The following is a 20,965-nucleotide window of genomic DNA, read 5'->3' as shown; positions in this document are numbered from 1 at the left end:
TTGGCAGAAGGGTGCCCAAGGAAAGCATCCTGAACTTTTCTTTGACCAGGAATTTGTTCAGGCCTCTCAGGTCTAGGATGGGACGCATCCCCCCTGTTTTCTTTTCCACAAGGAAGTACCTGGAATAGAATCCCTGCCCTTCCTGCCCGGGTGGTACGGGCTCGACCGCATTGGCGCTGAGAAGGGCGGAGAGTTCCTCTGCAAGTACCTGCTTGTGATGGGAGCTGAAAGACTGCGCTCCCGGAGGACAATTTGGAGGCAGGGAGGCCAAATTCAGGGCGTATCCGCACCGCACTATTTGGAGAACCCACTGGTCGGAGGTTATGAGAGGCCACCTTTGGTGAAAGAATTTTAACCTCCCTCCGACCGGCAGGTCGTCCGGTGCGGACACTTGTAGGGCGGCTATGTTCCCATGGATCCAGTCAAAAGCCCGTCCCCGGCTTTTGCTGTGGAGGCGCAGGGGGCTGCTTAGGCGCACGCTGTTGACGAGAACGAGCGCGCTGGGGCTGTCCCTGTGCCTGGCGAGGCCTTCGGGCCGGCTGGTTGTACCTACGCTTTGCAAAAGAATAGGGTGCAGCCTGCCGGGCCCGGGAAAAACGCCCGCCCGTAGGGGCGGGTGCTGAAGGCGCCCGGTGGGAGAGCTTGTCGAGAGCGGTTTCCCGCTGATGCAGTTGGTCAACCATCTGCTCGACCTTCTCGCCAAAAATGTTATCCCCCCGGCAAGGGACGTCAGCCAGTCTCTGCTGGGTGCGGTTGTCCAGGTCAGAGGCACGCAGCCATGAGAGCCTGCGCATCACTATACCTTGGGCCGCAGCACGAGATGCCACGTCACAGGTGTCAAAAATCCCCCTGGACAGGAACTTTCTGCACGCCTTCAGCTGCCTGACCACCTCCTGATAAGGCCTGGACTGCTCCGGCGGGAGCTTATCGACCAGGTCCGCCAGCTGTTGCACATTGGTCCGCATGTGGATGCTCATATAGAGCAGGTAGGACTGGATGCGGGTCACGAGCATGGAGGATTGGTAGGCCTTCCTCCCAAACGAGTCCAGAGTGCGAGACTCCCGCCCCGGGGGCGCCGAGGCGGTATCCCTCGAACTCCGTGCCCTCTTGAGAGCAGAATCCACGACCGCTGAGTCATGGGGCAACTGGGGCCGCATGAGCTCTGGGTCAGAGTGGATCCTGTACTGGGACTCTGCTTTCTTGGGAATGGTGGGGTTAGTTAATGGTCTCACCCAGTTCCGAAGCAGCGTCTCCTTCAGGACATTGTGCAGCGGTACCGTGGAGGACTCTCTAGGTGGTGATGGATAGTCGAGGACCTCGAGCATCTCGGCCCTCGGCTCTTCCACAGAGACCACGGGGAAGGGAATGCTTATAGACATATCCCGCACAAAGGAGGCAAAGGAGAGACTCTCAGGAGGTAAGAGCTTCCTCTCCGGTGACGGCGTGGGGTCCGAGGGAAGGCCCGTAGACTCCTCTGAGGAGAAATATCTCGGGTCCTCCTCTTCCCCCCACGAGTCCTCGTCCTCGGTATCGGACATTAGCTCATGTAGCTGAGTCCGGTACCGGGCCCGGCTCAACGTCGAGGCACCGAGGTCTCGGTGTCGTCGAGCGGTGGACTCCCGCGCCGGCGGGGACAGAGCTCCCTCCATCGACGTCGACGGGGACTCCACCTGCGTGGCGGTCGAGACCGGTACCGCAAGCGGCGACGGTGTCGACAGCCCCGGCGCCGGGCTAGAGCTCGCCGGCGCCACAGTCATCGGCGCCGGGGGCGCAAGCACCCCCGACGCCGGCACAGCCTGGCGCATCAGCCCTTCCAGGATCCCCGGAAGGATGGCTCTGAGGCACTCGTCCAGGCCCGCTGCCGGGAAAGGCGGTGGGGCCGGTAAGGGTGTCGGTGCCAGAAGCTGCTGGGGGCCAGGAGACGGCACCGAGGTGCCGGAACCCCGACGCGTCGGTACCTCCACCACCGACGGAGATCTCTCCTCTCTATGAAGACGCTTCGGCGTCGGCTCCTCTTCAGGGTGCACCGAGGGCGTCCGGTGACGGCGCTTCTTATCTTTCTTCCGGTGCACGTCACCGGCGCCGGAGGGCATGGAGGAGGAGGAGGTCGATCCCCCTCGGTCTCGAGGTACCGGGTCAGACAGGGTTCGGTCCCGTGGCTCACGAGCTGAGGGAGTGACCGGGGCCGATTGCCCACGCGGCCTCTCAACCCCACTCTCACCGGCGGACCGGCGGGCCGACGGGACCTGTTCTCCTGGGGTCGCTGCCATCGGTGCCGATGTCTCGGGCATCGATACCGGTACCGAAGAACCGGCCTGCGATACCGATGCCGTCGAGGTCGACGTCGAGGGGCCGGCGCAAGTTCCAAAAAGACGGTCCCGTTGAACTTGCCTCGCAACCTGAGTCCGTTTCCGGAGACCGAGACACAAAGCACACGACTTGAAATTGTGCTCCGGCCCGAGGCACTGGAGGCACCAAGCGTGGGTGTCGGTCTGCGAGATCGGCCGGCCGCAGCGACCACACTTTTTAAATCCACTCGGGACCTTCGAGGACATCGACGGAAAAATCGCGTCGGCGAAGTCAAAGTCGGCAATGGTGGCTAAAATCACACCACGAAAAAGTTAACCGACCGAGCGGCCACTAGGCCGCAACGTGGCGTCCCCGCTAGAAGCGAGGGAAAAAGGGGAGCGCGTGCTCCACACGCGCAAAATTCTTTTTTTTTTTTTTTTTTTTTTAAACAGTACAAAGAAAAAAGGAAAACCGAACGGCAATCCAAAAGCGACGATCCGCGTAAACGCGGTCGAAAAATCCGGCGGCTGAACAGAGAGAGAAGCAAACGCACAACTCTCTCCAGTCGCGGAAAAAAAGGAACTGGCGGGAGCGGTCGCGCACGGGCGGGAAGACGGCCGCGCATGCGCGGTGGGCGTGACCTGCGTGCCGACCGTCCCGCGAAGCTTCTTTCCGGTTGGTGGGGGCTGCCGCGGACGTCACCCAGTCGTGAGAACAAGCAGCCTGCTTGTCCTCGGAGAATATTAGCAACCCATCTTGAAGTGAGAGGCTAGATATTTTGGTGGGTTTGACCCCCCCCCCCCCATCCAACCAAAAAAGGGAGTTGCATTACCATGAGGTTCTGACCCATACCTTCCACTTAAAACCCCCCAGATATGACCTCATCCTCTCTCCTACCTAACACCATGTCCCCCCCCAATGGTTTGTGATCCGTCCCCCCCATCCTGAACCTTGATGGGCCCTGCCAAACCATCTCCCCCGGTGACTGACAGGTCTGACCCCACCCTCATCTGTACTGTTTTATACTTGATTTTCTTTTGTTGTGTTTACCAAAAGAATCATCCCTCCCCCCACCAATAGGATGAATTCACTAAGGAATGAAAAAAAACAAAACCTGTTACCTTCAGAAAGGTCGTTCTTGTTGGGTCAAGCCTCGAGTTACATTCCACCTAAAAATGAGATGGGTGAACAATGAACATATATATTTTTACAAACCAAAAGATCACTGCTGACTAGCATCATTTTTTGTTTTGTCTTTTAAGATACCTCTTGCTAAAATGGCTGCAAAATCCCCCCCCCCCCCCCCCATACCATTTTGGCCTTTCTAAAGATCTGAATATGTAATGGAAAAAGAGAAGAGGACAGAGGATCACCCCCCCCCCCACACCCACAGTAAGAAGAGGGGAAGAACACAAACTTAAACACAGAGGGGGTGGGTGTTACCGGCACAGAGCAGGTAGAACAACTAAAGGTGGACAAAGCCATGAGACCGGACAGGATCCACCCCAGGATATTGAGGGAGCTCAGAGAGGTTCTGGCGGGTCCTCTTAAAGATTTGTTTAATAAATCCTTGGAGACGGGAGAGGTTCCGTGGGATTGAAGAACTGCGGATGTGGTCCCTCTTCACAAAAGTAGTGATAGGGAAGAAGCTGGAAACTACAGGCCGGTAAGCCTCACTTCAGTTATTGGAAAGTAATGGAAGCGATGCTGAAGGAATGGATAGTAAATTTCCAGGAAGCCAATAAGTTGCAAGATCCGAGACAACATGGTTTTACCAAAAGGTAAATCGTGCCAAATGAATCTCATTGAATTCTTTGGGTGACCGGAGAATTGAATCATGGACGTGCTATAGACGTAATCTACTTAGATTTCAGCAAAGCTTTTGACACGGTTCCCCACAGGAGGCTCTTGAATAAACTTGACAGGCTGAAGATAGGACCCGACGTGGTGAACTGGATTAGGAACTGGTTGACGGACAGACGCCAGAGGGTGGTGGTTAATAGAATTCGCTCGGATGAGGGAAGGGTGAGTAGTGGAGTGCCTCAGGGGCCGATTCTGTTCAATATATTTGTGAGTGACATTGCCGAAGGGTTAGAAGGTAAAGTTTGCCTTTTTGCGGATGATACTAAGATTTGTAACAGAGTGGACACCCAGGAGGGAGTGGAAAACATGAAAAAGGATCTGCAGAAGCTAGAAGAATGGACTAAGGTTTGGCAATTAAAATTCAATGCAAAGAAATGCGAAGTGATGCACTTAGGGAGTAGAAATCCATGGGAGACATATGTGTTAGGCGGTGAGAGTCTGATATGTACAGACAGGGAGAGGGATCTTGGGGTGATAGTATCTGAGGATCTGAAGGCGACGAAACAGTGTGACAAGGCGGTGGCCGTAGCTAGAAGGTTGCTGGGCTGAATAGAGAGGTGTGACCAGCAGGAGGTGTTGATGCCCCTGTATAAGTCATTGATGAGGCCCCACCTGGAGTATTGTGTTCAGTTTTGGAGGCCGTATCTTGCTAAGGATGTAAAAAGAATTGAAGCGGTGCAAAGAAAAGCTACAAAAATGGTATGGGATTTGCGTTACAAGACGTATGAGGAGAGACTTCCTGACCTGAACATGTCTACCCTGGAGGAAAGGAGAAACAGGGGTGATATGATACAGACGTTCAAATATTTGAAAGGTACTAATCTGCAAACGAACCTTTTCCATAGATGGGAAGGCGGTAGAACTAGAGGACATGACATGAGATTGAAGGGGGGCAGACTCAAGAAAAATGTCAGGAAGTATTTTTTCACAGAGAGAGTGGTGGATACTTGGAATGCTCTCCCGCGGGAGGTGGTGAAGATGAAAACGGTAACGGAATTCAAACATGCGTGGGATAAATATAAAGGAATCCTGTTCAGAAGGAATGGATCCTCAGAAGCTTAGCAGAGATTGGGTGGCAGAGCCGGTGGTGGGAGATGGGGCTAGTGCTGGGCAGACTTCTATGATGCTGGGCAGACTTCTATGGTCTGTGCCCTGAAAATGGCAGATACAAATCAAGGTCAGGTATACACATAAAGTAGCACATATGAGTTTTATGTGTATCTTCTTGGTCCATAAATAAATAACACCTTTCTTACGTGTTGGTTCTAAAAGTGATGTGCCCCACCAACCCAGCATAGGGTGTAGAGTCTTTTAAATGGTGGTGGAAGGACACATTGTTGTGCTCCCCAAGTGTATAGGGTTCCCCCAAAGTCTCTGATCTTCCCACTGTAGCTCCTTGTGACTCTGGGCAAGTCACTTAACCCTCCATTGCCCCTGGTACAAAATAAGTACCTGAATATATGTAAACCGCTTTGAATGTAGTTGCCAAAACCTCAGAAAGGCAGTATATCAAGCCCCATTTCCTTTTCCCCTTTCTGTAAGGTCTGTCCAATTTGCCTGAGCAGACATAATGCCATGACTGTAAATATGGAAAATAATTTCCAAACTCAGTTTGCAAGGCCCAAAAAGTATGTCCCCCTAGCACATGCCAGATGTGTGTACACCTTTATGAGCCCAGTATGTTGTGAACACAGTGTCCTGGAGAAAATTCTGGGTTATTTTGTATAGATAATATGTTGCTAAAAAGTGAGCCTGTTATGATCGCCTAACCTCTCTACCCGCTTTAAGTATTGGAAAATGCAATGTGATGGGGGGGAAGCCCGGCATGTTGCGTGTAGAATATGACTGATGTGGGTGGTGTCTGGGAACAGCGATGGAGTGAAAAATGGTCTATATACCTCCGTACCAGTTATTTTGTGTGTCGCATTCCACTGGCAGCTGCAAGATAGCACAGATTTTATAAGTCCCATCTGCCCGTGCGTCTTAGACGTTTTTCCATAAAAAATGTTTGAAGAAAGGAGAAACAGGGGTGATATGATACAGACGTTCAAATATTTGAAAGGTATTAATCCGCAAACGAACCTTTTCCGGAGATACGAAGGTGGTAGAACAAGAGGACATGAAATGAGATTGAAGGGGGGCAGACTCAAGAAAAATGTCAGGAACTATTTTTTCACAGAGAGAGTGGTGGATACTTGGAATGCTCTCCCGCGGGAGGTGGTGGAGATGAAAACGGTAACGGAATTCAAACATGCGTGGGATAAACATAAAGGAATCAAGTTCAGAAGAAATGGATCCCAGGAGCTTAGCCGAGATTGGATAACAGAACCGTGGAGCTGGTGGTTGGGAGGCGGGGATAGTGCTGGGCAGACTTGTACGGTCTGTGCCCTGAAAAAGACAAGTACAAATCAAGGTAAGGTATACACAAAAAGTGGCACATTTCTTGGGCAGACTGGATGGACCGTGCAGGTCTTTTTCTGCCGTCATCTACTACGTTACTATGTAATTCAAAGATTTTTCCTCCTTGAGGAAAGGCAGCTGCTGGAAAAACATATATCGCCACTTTGGTGCATATTAGATGTAAATATGCCCCTCCCCCATATGTTCAGAGACAGGTCTTGCCAAAAAGGGATGTTGTGGGGGGAGGGGGGTAGCAAGATGCTGTATCCTCCCACAAAAATGGAAAAGCCCCCCCCTTCCATGGGTGTTTATTGTGCGGGCCAATGGGAGTGGTTTTGGATTTGCCATAACGGTGTCTCTTCAGAGTTAATTTCTGTGAAACTATGAGGTCGTCTGGATACACACGAGTAAGCCTGCCTTTATTCCTTTTTATTAAAGGAAGAGTTCTTCTAGAAATAAACACAAAGGGGACCCTGTCTCACCCCCCCTTTTTCAACTGCCTTTTGAAACCTACCTGTAATACATTCTTTGAAAGGCCCCTTGACCTGGTCGCCATCACATACAGAGAGAATTCACCCCAAAACCTGCTAAATACGATCTGTGTAGAAAAAAAATCTGCATGATAGAAAGTACCTACCACAGCTTCCACTGCAGGAGAGTTATCACCAACCACTAGCAACGCAGGACACCTGAACAAAAGAGAACAAAAAACATTTAGACCCCCCCCCAGGCAACAAAACCTGAAAAATTGCTGTAAACCCCCCCCCTAATATATTCCTCACTCTGTAATTTATAAATGGAAAAAGTAAAAACGCCCAGAAGTACCTTTTAATAGATTAAAATCTAGCAATAAAAATCTGCCTCGCCATAAGATTTGGGTAAGACAGTTTACAAAATTAAACTTTAAACAAAATGCCTTCTGCAAAAAATATGTCCTTTCACCTGTACAAAATTCACTTATAAACACATAAAACGTGTGTTATTGAAATAAGGATGCATGTTTAAAAAGTTACACACACAAGGGATTCTTATGGTGGGGAAGGGGGGGGGGTTAGGATTCAGGGGGTTGGGGGGTGAGTTAGTTTGGAGAGGGTTTGGGGAAAGGGACCTTGGGGGGGGGGGGGGAATTATAAAAACGCTTGATGGCACGTAGTAACTGTATAAATGTAAGATATCGCATTTATTGTCCTGTATATTAAGGATACTGACTATATGCTGTGAAATGTTCCATCAATAAAATTGTTGAAATATAAAAAGTTGGACATGGATGGGAGCGGGAGGGGAGAGCAGGGGAGGGAGGAGAATTGCTGGGCATGGATGGGTAGAGGGGGGGCAGGGGAGAGAAAACAATTGCTGGGCATGGATGGATAGAGGGGGACAGGGGAGAGAAGAGAATTGCTGGGTATGGATGGACAGAGGGGGACAGGGGAGAGAAGAGAATTGCTGGGTATGGATGGATAGAGGGGGACAGGGGAGAGAGTAGAGTTTCAGGACATGGATGGAGGGGAGGGCAAGAGAAATTCTGGACATGGATGGAGGGAAGCGAAGGGAGAGAGAAGAAATGCTGGACATGGAGGGAAGATAGAGGAAGGAGATTAGTTGAGGGAAAAGGAAGTGAGGAGAGAAACTGTACATGGATGGAGTAAATAGGCAGAAGCTGGATCCACTGTACAGTCAAGTCTGCGGAGGACCAGAAATTAAGAAGAAAGGAGGAAAGAAAAGAAATAAATGGAAAGGAAGCCCTGGAAACGGAGTCAAGGGAACAGATAGAGAGCAGCAGAATCAGATACTGGGCCAGCATGATCAGAGAAACAAAGTCACCAGACAACAAAGGTAGGAAAAAATAATTTTATTTTCATTAGAGTGTTTGGAATATGTCCACTTTGAGAATCAGGTGCTGAACGTTAAAAGTTTATATTTACTTATTTATGGCATTTTATCCCATTTTAAACATGAATTAGATTGGAACCTGGGATCATTTAATTTTTTTTTCCTGGAGAGAGTAATGCATTGCCCCCCCCCCCACCCCGGCTATAGCCAGCTCTGCAATTTTGGGGGGGGGGGGGGCGCAGTGGTGGACTGGGGAGAGAGCCTGTTAAAAAGTTACCAGCACACCACTGGGGGGGGGGGGGTGACTAGGTGTTTTGTGACACTCCCTTTCTCCACGATATCAATTATTTTGTGTTTTTTGATTTAAAAAATATGCCTTTTTATTTTCTTTGAAGGCAAAAGTAGAGACTAATAGACGATTCACCACTGGAGACGTGAGTCCAACAGTCTTTATTATATCAGAGATAACGACCCGACACAGGCCGTGTTTCGACGCTAAAAAGCGTCTGCATCAGGGGTCAATAAATACACTACAAATCAAAACATATAACATATAAATAATGCCAATAAAAACATATATGCACATCCATATAGAGATATGAAAATTCAATAGACACTGATTTTCTGATCAGAGGTCAATATGCTCAAATATGCTTAATAACCATTAAAACAGCATACATATATTCAAAAGATTTAAAAAGTTTTTGGCTTCTGCTAATATAAATCAAAAAATATGAAAATATAAATATTATGTGTATTCCAGGTATATATATAATTTTGGACTTATATGCCAGCTAAAATATGATGTATAAATGGATGTTAGAAAAAATGAAATAGGGTAATTAATATTAAATGCATGTGCACTTTTATATATTAGTATCATGCAATGACAATATACTAAAAACAAAACCTCATGCTTACCCAAGTAATGAATGCAAAACGAAGAGTCCTACTTGTATATGTGTTGTCAACTCACTGATCACGTAGCACTGCAAGCCAGGAATGAGAACATGATGGGTTTAAAAACAAACACCTGATAACAAAGTATCCATGTGACACTTGAAGAGTTCTCATTCCTGGCTTGTAGTGCTAGGTGATACACATTCAGTCAGCGTTTGGTTTTATTTTCACTTTCTCTGCTGGTTCAATTAATCCCTTGTAACTCTTCAAGTATTACATGGATACTTTGTTATTAGATGGATTTAGTGAAGGGAAATCTTGCCTCACCAATCTATTACATTTCTTTTAAAGGATGAACAAACATGTGGATAAAGGTGAGCTGGTTGATATTGTGTATGTGGATTTTCAGAAGGCATATGACAAAGTACCTCATGAAAGACTCCAAAGGAAATTGGAGAGTCATGGGATAGGAGGTAGTGTTCAATTGTGGATTAAAAATTGGTTAAAAGATAGACAACAGAGAGTAGGGTTAAATGGTCAGTATTCTCAATGGAGAAGGGTAGTTAGTGGGGTTCCCCAGGGGTCTGTGCTGGGACCGCTGCTTTTTAACATATTTATAAATGACCTAGAGATGGGAGTAACTAGTGAGGTAATTAAATTTGCTGATGACACAAAGTTATTCAAAGTTGTTAAATCGTGGGAGGATTGTGAAAAATTACAAGAGGACCTTATGAGACTGGGCGTCTAAATGGCAGATGACGTTTATTGTGAGCAAGTGCAAAGTGATGCATGTGGGAAACAGAAACCCGAATTATAGCTACGTCATGCAAGGTTCTATGTTAGGAGTCACGGACCAAGAAAGGGATCTAGGTGTCGTCGTTGATACGTTGAAACCTTCTGCTCAGTGAGCTGCTGCGGCTAAGAAAGCAAATAGAATGTTAGGTACTTTTTGGGGATCTTGCCAGGTATTTGTGACCTGAATTGGTCACTGTTGGAAACAGGATGCTGGGCTTGATGGACCTTTGGTCTTTCCCAGTATGGCAATACTTATATACTTACGTAATCTTAAAGATTTGAAATCCAGGCCTGAATACTTACTTCAATGTTCTTACAGCATTCTCACTGGTTCCCAAAATGGGTCTCTCAATTTCCAAATCTCTGCGACTAGGATTTAAAATGGAAAGAAGATTTTAGTTAGTGTCTTATTTGTAAGGACTCTTTTTGTGTATTGGCGGCATTCGTGGATTTTGAGTGTGGGGGGAGGGGACTGTGATATATTTTTCATCTTTGTAAAACCTGTTTTGAAGATGCTGTTTCTCTCTGTTAGTAAAACACAACAGCTCTAAAAAAGAATGGCAGCAGATTAAAAAAAAAAAAAAGCTGGAAGGAGGGGTCCACCATCCAGTAAAAAAAAAAAAAAACAACAACAAACAAACCTGTCACTTAAGAGACAGTCTGTGTGTGTGTGTGGGGGTGGGTGTGTGGGTGGGTGTATGGGTGTGGGGGGTGTGTGGGGGTGTGTGTGTGGGGGGGGTGGGGTATGTGTGGGTGTGGGGGGGGGTGTGTCTATCTCTCTCTTCATGTTCTGTAGTAGAAAATCCCTTAGCTCTTTTTAGAACATTTTATTGAGTTGCAAAAACTTCCTTTTTCACATCTCTCCTGTCCTGTTGCAAGGACTGCTGTTGTCCTCATGAAACAAAAAACAACTCTTCAGTTTAACTCTCCAGAAAGAAAGAAGAAAATCTAAAGACTCACAAAAAAACAAACAAACCCCTAGTTCTCCTCCTCTGCTGTGGATATTTGGCAGGAGTTGTTAATAGAACAATGCTTGGGGGGGGGGGGGGGGGGGGGGGGGGGGGGGGAGAGGGTCTTGGAGCAAAAGGGGTTCAGGAGCATATTTCGCACTTCTAGGGGGGAGGGGAGAAACCTGGGGTGTTCTGTGTGTGCAAAGGTTGGGTTTACAAAAAACCTAGTTGTCCAGTGCCCAACATGGGCCAATTCAGAGTTACTGCGCTGAAAATTTATTTTTATTTTCCGAAACACGGCGGAAACCGAGCGGTAATCTACGTGCGTAGATTACCACGTGGTTAATGTGTGAGACCTTACTGCTAAGTCAATGGGTGGCAGTAAGGTCTCAGACCCAAAATGGATGTGTGCCAATTTTTATTTGCCGCACGTCCATTTTCGGCAAACATTTTAAAAAGGCCTTTTTTAAAGGCGTGCTGAAAAATGGATCTGTGCACGGCCAAAACACGTGCCTGCACTAGCGTAGCTTAGTAAAAGGACCCCTTAGAGAAGGGAAGTTGTAATGTTTTCTGCTCCTTACAATTACGTTCAGCAGGTCCCATACCTGTCATAAGAGTTGAAGAACAGCTGCAGGTTCTCTGGGGTAATGTCTTGCGCAATATGGAGTCTGTATGTCTGGATCAGATCTAGGTTAGTCTGCAGCTCCTCCTGTACAGAAAGAAAAAAAAGGATTGTTAAACACACCTTTTTTTAATTCTCTTTTCAACCAAGCAGAGGAAAAAAACATTGTAATTAAGGAGTTAGTTTTGTACAAATAGCTAAAAAGTCAGAATGAGATTGTTGCTGCATCTCATCCCCCCAAGAGTGAGTTGCCCCATTGAACTTCTCCTGAACTATAACATACATGTTCTGTCACTTGTGTTCTTCTGGAGAGTTTCAAGAATATTCCACGGGGGGGGGAAGGGCTTGCTGTTTTTAAAGTAGGCTCCCCCAGCCCCCCCCCCCCCCCCAATATTGAACAAAATATGTCAATGCACAGAAATTTCAGATGATGTTTTTCAAAATTATTAGGACATAGAGACTGACAGCAAACGCCTGCGACATGCCTGCATCAGCCCCCCCCCCAACCAGCAAGTCATCCAGATCACACACTTTTTTTTTTTTTTTTTTTTTTTTTTTAACTGTGGCTATGCTGTCTGCTGGAATCAGTCCAAAAGCTCGTCCCTGCAACGGAGACAGGGGGTAAGCACAAGCACCTCCAATGCTGATGCACAGTTTACAAAAAAAGCAGCTCAGGGAGAAGGCCCGAATGCGCTCATCGAGGGGCTGACACCCGGGAAAGGCTTCAGGAGCAGAGCTGCCGAGGTCCACACGGGGAGTGGTCCTCCTGGTACCAACGCTTCTCAGGTGCCAAATCCCTCCACACTGCTGGAGTTCCTGGCACCAAGTGTCGAGGGTGATCGATGACGATGCTTCTTGGCTGCCCCGAAGCTTGTCATCGAGGTTCCTCGGTGCCGACGAGGACAACGTCAAATCTACATGTCGCCCCCTCCCCTTTTTATGTCTGGCCAAAATCATTTTCAGGCACATTTCTGGTTAACTCTCCCTGCCACAGTTTTAATAACTTTAAAAGCAGTCAATTTGTAGAAGTAACCCACAGATATTATATCTTTTTAAATCTACTATCGTCAAACAAGTGAAATTAAACTACCCAGAGATATTAATAATAAATGAATCACTGCTGACAAGGTATCATGCCCCCCCCCCCCCCCAAAAAAAAACAACTTGTATTTAAAACAAATCCTTAGTTTTTTTTCACTGAATACTTTGATATCTATTTATTTATTAACCTTCTTCAAATAATTCACTCAAGACCGTGTACAGTGAAAACATCTCAGTTCTGATTGAATTTTTATAGGATTCTCTTGGAATTCTGGGAAAGAATTTGCCAAACCCACAAACCTAAATACCACAAGGTGATGGAAAAAACTTTTTCACAGCACTTGAAGAGGGAGCAGTGTCCAAAATTGTTGTGTTGTAATGTTCTTGTTTTGGTTGGATTGGGGGGGGGGGGGGGGGGGTCCTGAAAGCAGGAAATAAAAGTTCAGAGGGGGCTGTTTTACTAAAATGTTGCTATGTGGCAATAGATATTTCTACTTTTGTAGCACCTGTTCCACCCCCGGTGGTAATCGGGCACAGCAGCGGGTTGTGTGGTGGTAAGTAACCCCCCCCCCCCCCAAAGTGCTCCCCCTGAAATGGCTGTGCAGCAAGTGGTTCATTTACCACAAGGCATTTGCTTTCCAGCAAAAAAAAGCCTTTTTCTTAAACCTTCTGCAGTAAATATATAATTTGGATTGGGGGGGGGGGGGATTAGTCTATAAATCCAATTAATTAAAAACTAGAGGAATAGCTTTCACTCACGTGGCCAAAATGATGAGCCAACACAATGTCCACCAAGTTCGTTGTCCAGTTTGTAAACTAAAAAAAAAAAAAAAAAAAAAAAAGACAACAATGTTTTTTAATAACACGCTGGTTACACACACAAGATACACTGAAATATGATAGAGAAAATTTTACTTCAGTGATTAAATTAAAGCTATCTGGGGGACAGAATACTCAGCACAAGCTTGAAAAGATTTTCCTTCACCATCAAAGGAGCAGCTTGAAGCAGTCACGGTGGGGGGTGGGGAGGGGGGTGGACAAGCTTGTTAAAGGAGACATGAATCAATGCACACTTTTATCAACAGTATCCCTTGGCCATTCCACCACATGGAGAAGACAGAATAGAAACCCTATAACGGTATTTTTGCTTCTCCTGCCAAACTACCCAATAGTGGACAATTCAGGTCACAGGTGAGATCCCCAAAACAGTACACAAAAAATTAAGCAGTGGATTTTCCCCAAGTCCAGTCCCTTTTATCATTTTTTACGCCCTTCTCTGTACCTTTTCTATATGTTTTTTGACATGCAGTATAAAGCTCCCCCCCCCCCCCCAACACACATCCAGATAAAAAAAAAAATAGTGCTTCGTATTTTTTCACGGAAAGGGTGGTGGATGCTTGGAATGCCCTCCCGCGGGAGGTGGTGGCGATGAAAACGGTAACGGAATTCAAACATGCGTGGGATGTGCATAAAGGAATCCTGTGCAGAAGGAATGGATCCTCAGAAGCTTAGCTACAATTGGGTGGCAGAGCAGGTGGGGGAAAGAGGGGTTGGTGGTTGGGAGGCGAAGATAGGGGAGGGCAGACTTATACGGTCTGTGCCCTGAGAAAGACAGGTACAAATCAAGGTAAGGTATACACATGAGTTTATCTTGGGCAGACTGGATGGACCGTGCAGGTCTTTTTCTGCCGTCATCTACTATGTTACTATGTACAGGCTATATTTTTTTCAATTTCCACACAGCCTGCGGCTATGAAATTACCCCCCCCCCCCCCCCCCCCACGTGTCTTATCTAACTGGTTAAGTTAGCGCCGGCCAAAATAAATTTAAATGGATATAGTACCAGTCACGGGAAACAGCCTAGCATCGAGGGGGGTCAGCACCAACTGTGGCACATATGTGGTGGGCTGAATACCACCTCCCTTTCCCCCCCCCCCCCCCCCATTCAAGAGTTCACCTCTAAAGTTCCAGCATTGTCTTAACCCGAAGCCATTAAACTAAAAGTGTTGTTAGCTGCACAGATGAACAGAGATCAATTCATGAGGAAAAACAATTCACATGGTAGCCTGACACTTACTGCTTGGACAATATATGCCAAAGAGATCGGTAACGGAATTCAAACATGCGTGGGATGTGCATAAAGGAATCCTGTGCCGAAGGAATGGATCCTCAGGAGCTTAGTCAAGATCGGGAGGCGGGGCTGGTGGTTGGGAGGCGAGGATAGTGCTGGACAGACTTATACGGTCTGTGCCAGAGCCGGTGGTTGGGAGGCAGGGCTGGTGGTTGGGAGGCGAGGATAGTGCTGGACAGACTTATACGGTCTGTGCCAGAGCCGGTGGTTGGGAGGCGGGGATAGTGCTGGGCAGACTTATACGGTCTGTGCCCTGAAGAGCACAGGTACAAATCAAAGTAGTGTATACACAAAAAGTAGCAAATATGAGTTATCTTGTTGGGCAGACTGGATGGACCGTGCAGGTCTTTTTCTGCCGTCATCTACTATGTTACTTTTTTGAATATGATCTTGTTTCTATTTAGTTTCAAAATGCTTGGGGGGGGGGGGCTTAAACTAAAAAACAAAGAGTTTCAGGACAGTCCCCCCCCCCCCATTTTCTGTCACTATTTTATTCCACTATGCTGCTCGCTATACGAGGGGGGGGGAGAAAGTTGGTTTTATATTATTGTCTGCAAAGACAATTTACAGGTAAACACCTCCTTCTCTGCATTAGATTGGGCAAGTTTCTCATGCCGCTCTGTCACCTTAGATGCACTCTGTTACAGCTCAGAAAAAAACTGTACCCCCCATCAGATGTCATCTGATTCCCCCCCCCCCCCCCCCCCCCCCACACACACACACTTTCCCACTTGCTAGAAAACAAATAAGACTATTAAAATACAGGAAAAAGTTTGGCCTCTTATGCAGAAAGAAACAGACATAAAAATGTACTGAACAAGTGCAAAAACCATGAAGGCTTCTGTTGCTGCAATTCCTTCATTTCTGTTTATATTTTTACACATTATTCACATTTTTTTTTCCTTTAAGTGTGTGGTTTTTTGTTTTTTTTACCTCCAGTACTCACTTTGGCTGCTGCCCAATCAATCCAGCCTTTTGAACAGGGATCAATGTTGATTAATAAAAGTCCTTCCACCAGATCAGAGTGATCCAGCTAAAAACAAAAAGGAATGAAATTCAAGTGTCAAATTTTTCAAGGAAAATAAATTAACCCCCCCCTCCCCCACAACATTCTCAAGTGTTTTTTTTTATTTTAGCTCCTTTAAGTGCATAGAACTATATGTGAAAAATATATAGTTCTAGAAAATCTATAATTTCTCCATGGGTAACCCCCCCCCCCCCCCCCCCAGCATTTTGCTGGGTGACAATTGTTTCAGTGACTTTTCTGTTTTTTACCCACGGCTGAAAAAGAAGGGGGTGAATACATTATATTTGCATAAAAACAACATCAACCAAGGGTGAAAATCTCCAAATAAAATATAAAAAACTTCCCCCCACCCCCCCATCAGCTATGAAATAAATCCAGCCCTTTCAGTGTGGAACCTTTTTCCACAGGAGCAGCAGCAAGTGGCTTATCTCTTTGGGAAAGGTGTGTTTTCCCCCAGCTGTTGTCTAGACCATGCCTCTGTCTCTCTGCTTTTTTCCTTCTCTGAGAGAAGTGGAGGAGTGGCCTAGTGGTTAGGGTGGTGGACCAGTGCCGTAGCGAGGGCGGCTGACACCCGGGGCGGGTCGCCGCTGCGCACTCCCCCCTTCCTACGCCACTGTGGTGCACTTTGGTCCTGGGGAACTGAGGAACTGAGTTTGATTCCCACTTCAGGCACAGGCAGCTCCTTGTGACTCTGGGCAAGTCACTTAACCCTCCATTGCCCCATGTAAGCCGCATTGAGCCTGCCATGAGTGGGAAAGCGCGGGGTACAAATGTAACAAAAATAAAAATAGTGCCCCCTCCTGCTCTATCTTGCTTGCATATGCTTGTAGTACAGTGGGCTATATATAAGGACTAGCCAAATGTACACATGGCTGGCTGATGTTGGGAAAATCTGTCTATGTGAAGATTCCTAAGGCATGCATGTGTTGCCTATGCAGGTTGTTTGACCCCGGGGGTTTACATTTAGATCATTTTACAAATAATACTGCTAGAGTATATATTTTATTCCACTTTCCGTACACATCTTTGCTGGAGGGTGGGGATACGTCTATTTTGTTTCACTTGGCACATGTACAGCTCTTCCCTTATTCATTTAGTCAAAAAAAGAAAATTAACAGACTATTTTGGGATTTTTATTTTATATTTTTGTCTTTTTTTATTTTATTATTTATTCATTTAATCAATATTTACAAGAAACTTCTTGCTTAGGAAAGTGTCAGTTAACTAGGAACTATTACATAAAGAAATTACAAAAGAAAGAGCAAATAAATCTTTACGCTTTCAAAATTATAAGACAGTCAAGTCCATAATTGGAGATCCAAGATTTCAAGTAATCTAAGGGGAGAATTATAATAAAAGAACAAATTATAAGGTATATCCTTCTCTGCTAAGAAATTATACATCATTCTTTAAAGCTTCTTCATCTTAACTGAGGCTATTAGTGATGACAAATGTTCAGGTTCAGTAAATACATATTTCTTCCACCCCCCCCCCCCCCAGCCTTACTATGCACTTGCAGGGGTACCTTAGAAAAAAGGCACCCCCCAAGTGCAAAATTTCTGGCTTAAGAAGTAAAAATTGTTTCCTCTGTCGTCGTGTTTCCTTGGAGACATCAGGAAATAACAGTATTTTGAATCCCAAAAAGGGTTTCTCCTTGTTACGGAAAAAGAGACGGAAAATCCAATTTTTATCAGGAATTAGTGCGACAGTCGCTACCAAAGTAGCGGCTGTCGCCAACTCAGAGTCAGAAGTCTCAAGCAAAAGAGAATCATCAATAGGTTTTTCAGTCTCTTGATTCAAGTTCTTTTCTGGGACATAATAAACTTGGGAAAAGGGTGGAAAATCCTTTTCCAGAACATTCAAAGTTTCACGGAAGTACCGTTTCAACATCTCAAGAGGAAGAACATTTGGAATCCTAAGAAAGTTAACGAATCTCAGGTTGTGATTTTCAGTGAAATTATCAAAAACCTCCGTTTTTCACCTGAGATTAGTTATGTCTTTTACCATCATGGTTTGTAACGTTTCCAGCTTCATAACCCTTTGATCAATTTTTTCCATTTTTTCATTTAAAGCTTTAAACTCTTCCTCCTTTTTTTTCAAATCAGTTTCAATACTCTTTACTCTCGGTAGAACCTCATCCGTCTGCTTAAGGAAAAGTTGTCCCAGGTTAGTATATTTTGTCTTTTTTAAATTAAAAAAAAAATTGTCTTGCTTTTCTCAACTTAATGATGAACATTGGGTTCTGTCTTTTTGTTCCACATTTGTAAAATATTCTCCATGTTTTTTGCAAACAGATCGTGGATGGATATCGACCTCTCTCTCAAATCACATAAAACTTTGTTCACGGCTAACAAATGTTTTCAGTGATCATACGTTGGGACAGGTAGGATGCTAAACCAGTGTCTTAAAAACACTGGGGGGGGGGGGGGGTCAGGTCATTAACTGTTTGTAACTAAGCTTTGGTAACACATACAAAAAAGCAGGTTGGTTTAATCCTTTAGATCTTGCAATATTGCTAATGGGGGGGGGGGGGGAATAGAAAAATTACACAGGTTAACGGGACATTAGCACACGCTAAATGCTGTATGAGCCGTGTAGCACTCACACTAAAAAGCCCCCCCCCCTTTTAACTTCTCCTTTTAAATCACTGAGGATAAACACAGAACAACGTATGTATATATTAAGGGTTAAATGTAACTACAAGTGCTGCCCAGGAGGGAAGAGTTAGGACAGCTGTTGTAGTTGGTGATTCGATCATTAGGCATATAGATCTGGGTGGCTGGTAGATGTGAGGATCGCCTGGTGACTTGCCTGCCTGGTGCGAAGGTGGCAGACCTCATGCGTCACCTAGATAAGATTTTAGATCGTGCTGGGGAGGAGTCGGCTGTCTTGGTACATGTGGGTACCAATGACATAGGAAAATGTGAGAGTGAGGTTCTGGAAGCCAAATTTAGACTCTTAGAAAGCTCAAATCCAGAACCTCTAAGGTAGCATTTTCTGACGTGCTACCCATTCCACGCGCAGGGCCCAAACGACAGGCAGAGCTCCGGAGTCTCAATGCGTGGATGAGACGATGTTTCAGGGCGGAGGGTTTGAGATTTGTTAGGAACTGGACAACATTCTGGGGAAAGGGGGAGCCTATTCCGAAAGGATGGGCTCCACTTTAACCAAGGTGGGACCAGGCTGCTGGCATCGGCATTTAAAAAGGAGATAGAGCACCTTTTAAACTAGAAATGGGGGGAAGGCCAACAGTCGCTCAAAAGCGCATGGTTCGGGATAAGGTATCTTTCAAAGATATCACTAAAACAGGGAAGATGAGATTGCAAAAGAAACCATAGTAGATCAGGTGTCCTTAAATAAAAATAAAAAAAATCAGACAAAAGATTGCAAATTAATACTGTTAAGTACTAAGCATCATGTAAATAGGAACAACAAGCATAGTTTGAAATGTCTATATGTGAATGCCAGGAGCCTAAGAAATAAGATGGGAGAGTTAGAATATATTACACTAAATGAAAAATTAGATATAATAGGCATCTCTGAGACCTGGTGGAAGGAGGATAACCAGTGGGACACTGTCATACCGGGGTACAAATTATAACGTAGTGATAGGGTGGATCGAATTGGTGGAGGGGTAGCATTGTATAGCATTGTATATTAAGGAGAGCCTTGAATCAAATAGATTGAAAATTCTACAGGAAACAAAACACTTCTTGGAATCCCTGTGGATTGAAGTTCCACGTGTAAAGGGGAAAAGGATAGTGATAGGAGTGTACTACCGTCCACCTGGCCAGGATGAACAGACGGATGCAGAAATGTTAAAGGAAATTAACAAACTGGGCAACACAATAATAATGGGTGATTTCAATTACCCCGATATTGACTGGGTAAATGTAACATCGGGGCACACTAGGGAAGTAAAATTCCTTGACGAAATCAAGGACTGCTTTATGGAGCAGCTGGTACAGGAGCCAACAAGAGGAGGAAAAATTCTAGACCTAGTCCTTAGTGGAGCGCATGATCTGGTGCGGGAGGTAATGGTGCTGGGGCCGCTTGATAACACTGATCATAATATGATCAGATTTGATGTTAGCTTTGAAGTAAGTATACATAGGAAATCAAATACGTTAGCGTTTAACTTTAAAAAAGGAGACTATGATAAAATGAGAAGAACGGTGAAAAGAAAACAGAGAAGCGACTGCGAGGGTCAAAAATTTACATCAGGCGTGGATGCTGTTCAAAAACACCATCCAGGAAGCCCAGGCCAAATATATTCCACATATTAAAAAAGGAGGACAGAAGACCAAACAACAGCCGACGTGGTTAAAAAGTGAGGTGAAGGAAGCTATTACAGCTAAAAGAAAATCCTTCAGAAAATGGAAGGAACCAACTGAAAATAATAAGAAACAGCATAAGGAATGTCAAGTCAAATGCAAAGCGCTGATAAGGAAGGCTAAGAGGAACTTAAAAAAAAAAAAAAAGATTGCATTGGAGGCAAAAACACACATAGTAAAAAAAAATTTCGGTATATTAAAAGCAGGAAGCCGGCAAAAGAATCAGTTGGACCGCTAGATGACCGAGGAGTAAAAGGGACGATCAGGGAAGACAAAGCCGTAGCTGACAGATTAAATGAATTCTTTGCTTCGGTTTTCACCGAGGAAGATTTGGGTGAGATACCGGTGCCAGAAACGGTATTCGAAGCTGACGAGTCGGAGAAACTGAATGAATTCTTTATAAACATGGAGGATGTAATGGGGCAGTTCTACAAATTGAAGAGTAGCAAATATCCTGGACCTGATGGTATTCATCCCAGAGTACTGACAGAACTGAAAAATGAGCTTGCGGAGCTATTGTTAGTAATATGTAATTTATCCTTAAAATCAAGTGTGGTACCGGAAGATTGGAGAGTGGCCAATGTAACGCCAATTTTTAAAAAAGGTTCCAGAGGAGATCCGGGAAATTATAGACTGGTGAGACTGACATCGATGCCGGGCAAAATGGTAGAGTATTATAAAGAACAAAATTACAGAGCATATTCAAAAGTATGGATTAATGAGACAAAGCCAACATGGATTTAGTGATGGGAAATCTTGCCTCACCAATCTATTACATTTCTT

At 45.5% G+C, this 20,965-nt stretch overlaps 1 protein-coding gene across 3 annotated transcripts in view; it reads right to left on the bottom strand.

Moving 5' to 3' along the window:
- The window catches only part of NDRG3 (NDRG family member 3), a 64,317-nt gene that overhangs the window by 20,295 nt on the left and 23,057 nt on the right, over window positions 1-20,965 (bottom strand). For all 3 annotated transcript variants that reach the window (XM_030212952.1, XM_030212953.1, XM_030212954.1), the window contains exons 8-13: window positions 15,768-15,854; window positions 13,450-13,506; window positions 11,633-11,736; window positions 10,381-10,446; window positions 7,190-7,241; window positions 3,411-3,458 (exon numbers count right to left, since the gene is read on the bottom strand). In XM_030212952.1, coding sequence (XP_030068812.1) covers window positions 3,411-3,458; window positions 7,190-7,241; window positions 10,381-10,446; window positions 11,633-11,736; window positions 13,450-13,506; window positions 15,768-15,854 — 414 coding nt within the window. The remainder of the gene's footprint in view (window positions 1-3,410; window positions 3,459-7,189; window positions 7,242-10,380; window positions 10,447-11,632; window positions 11,737-13,449; window positions 13,507-15,767; window positions 15,855-20,965) is intronic.

The sequence above is a fragment of the Microcaecilia unicolor genome, chromosome 8, assembly GCF_901765095.1.
Source record: "Microcaecilia unicolor chromosome 8, aMicUni1.1, whole genome shotgun sequence".
Classification (NCBI taxonomy): Eukaryota; Metazoa; Chordata; class Amphibia; order Gymnophiona; family Siphonopidae; genus Microcaecilia; species Microcaecilia unicolor.
The sequence above is the reverse complement of the archived record's forward strand: the minus strand, read 5'-3'. Positions and strand labels throughout refer to the sequence as shown.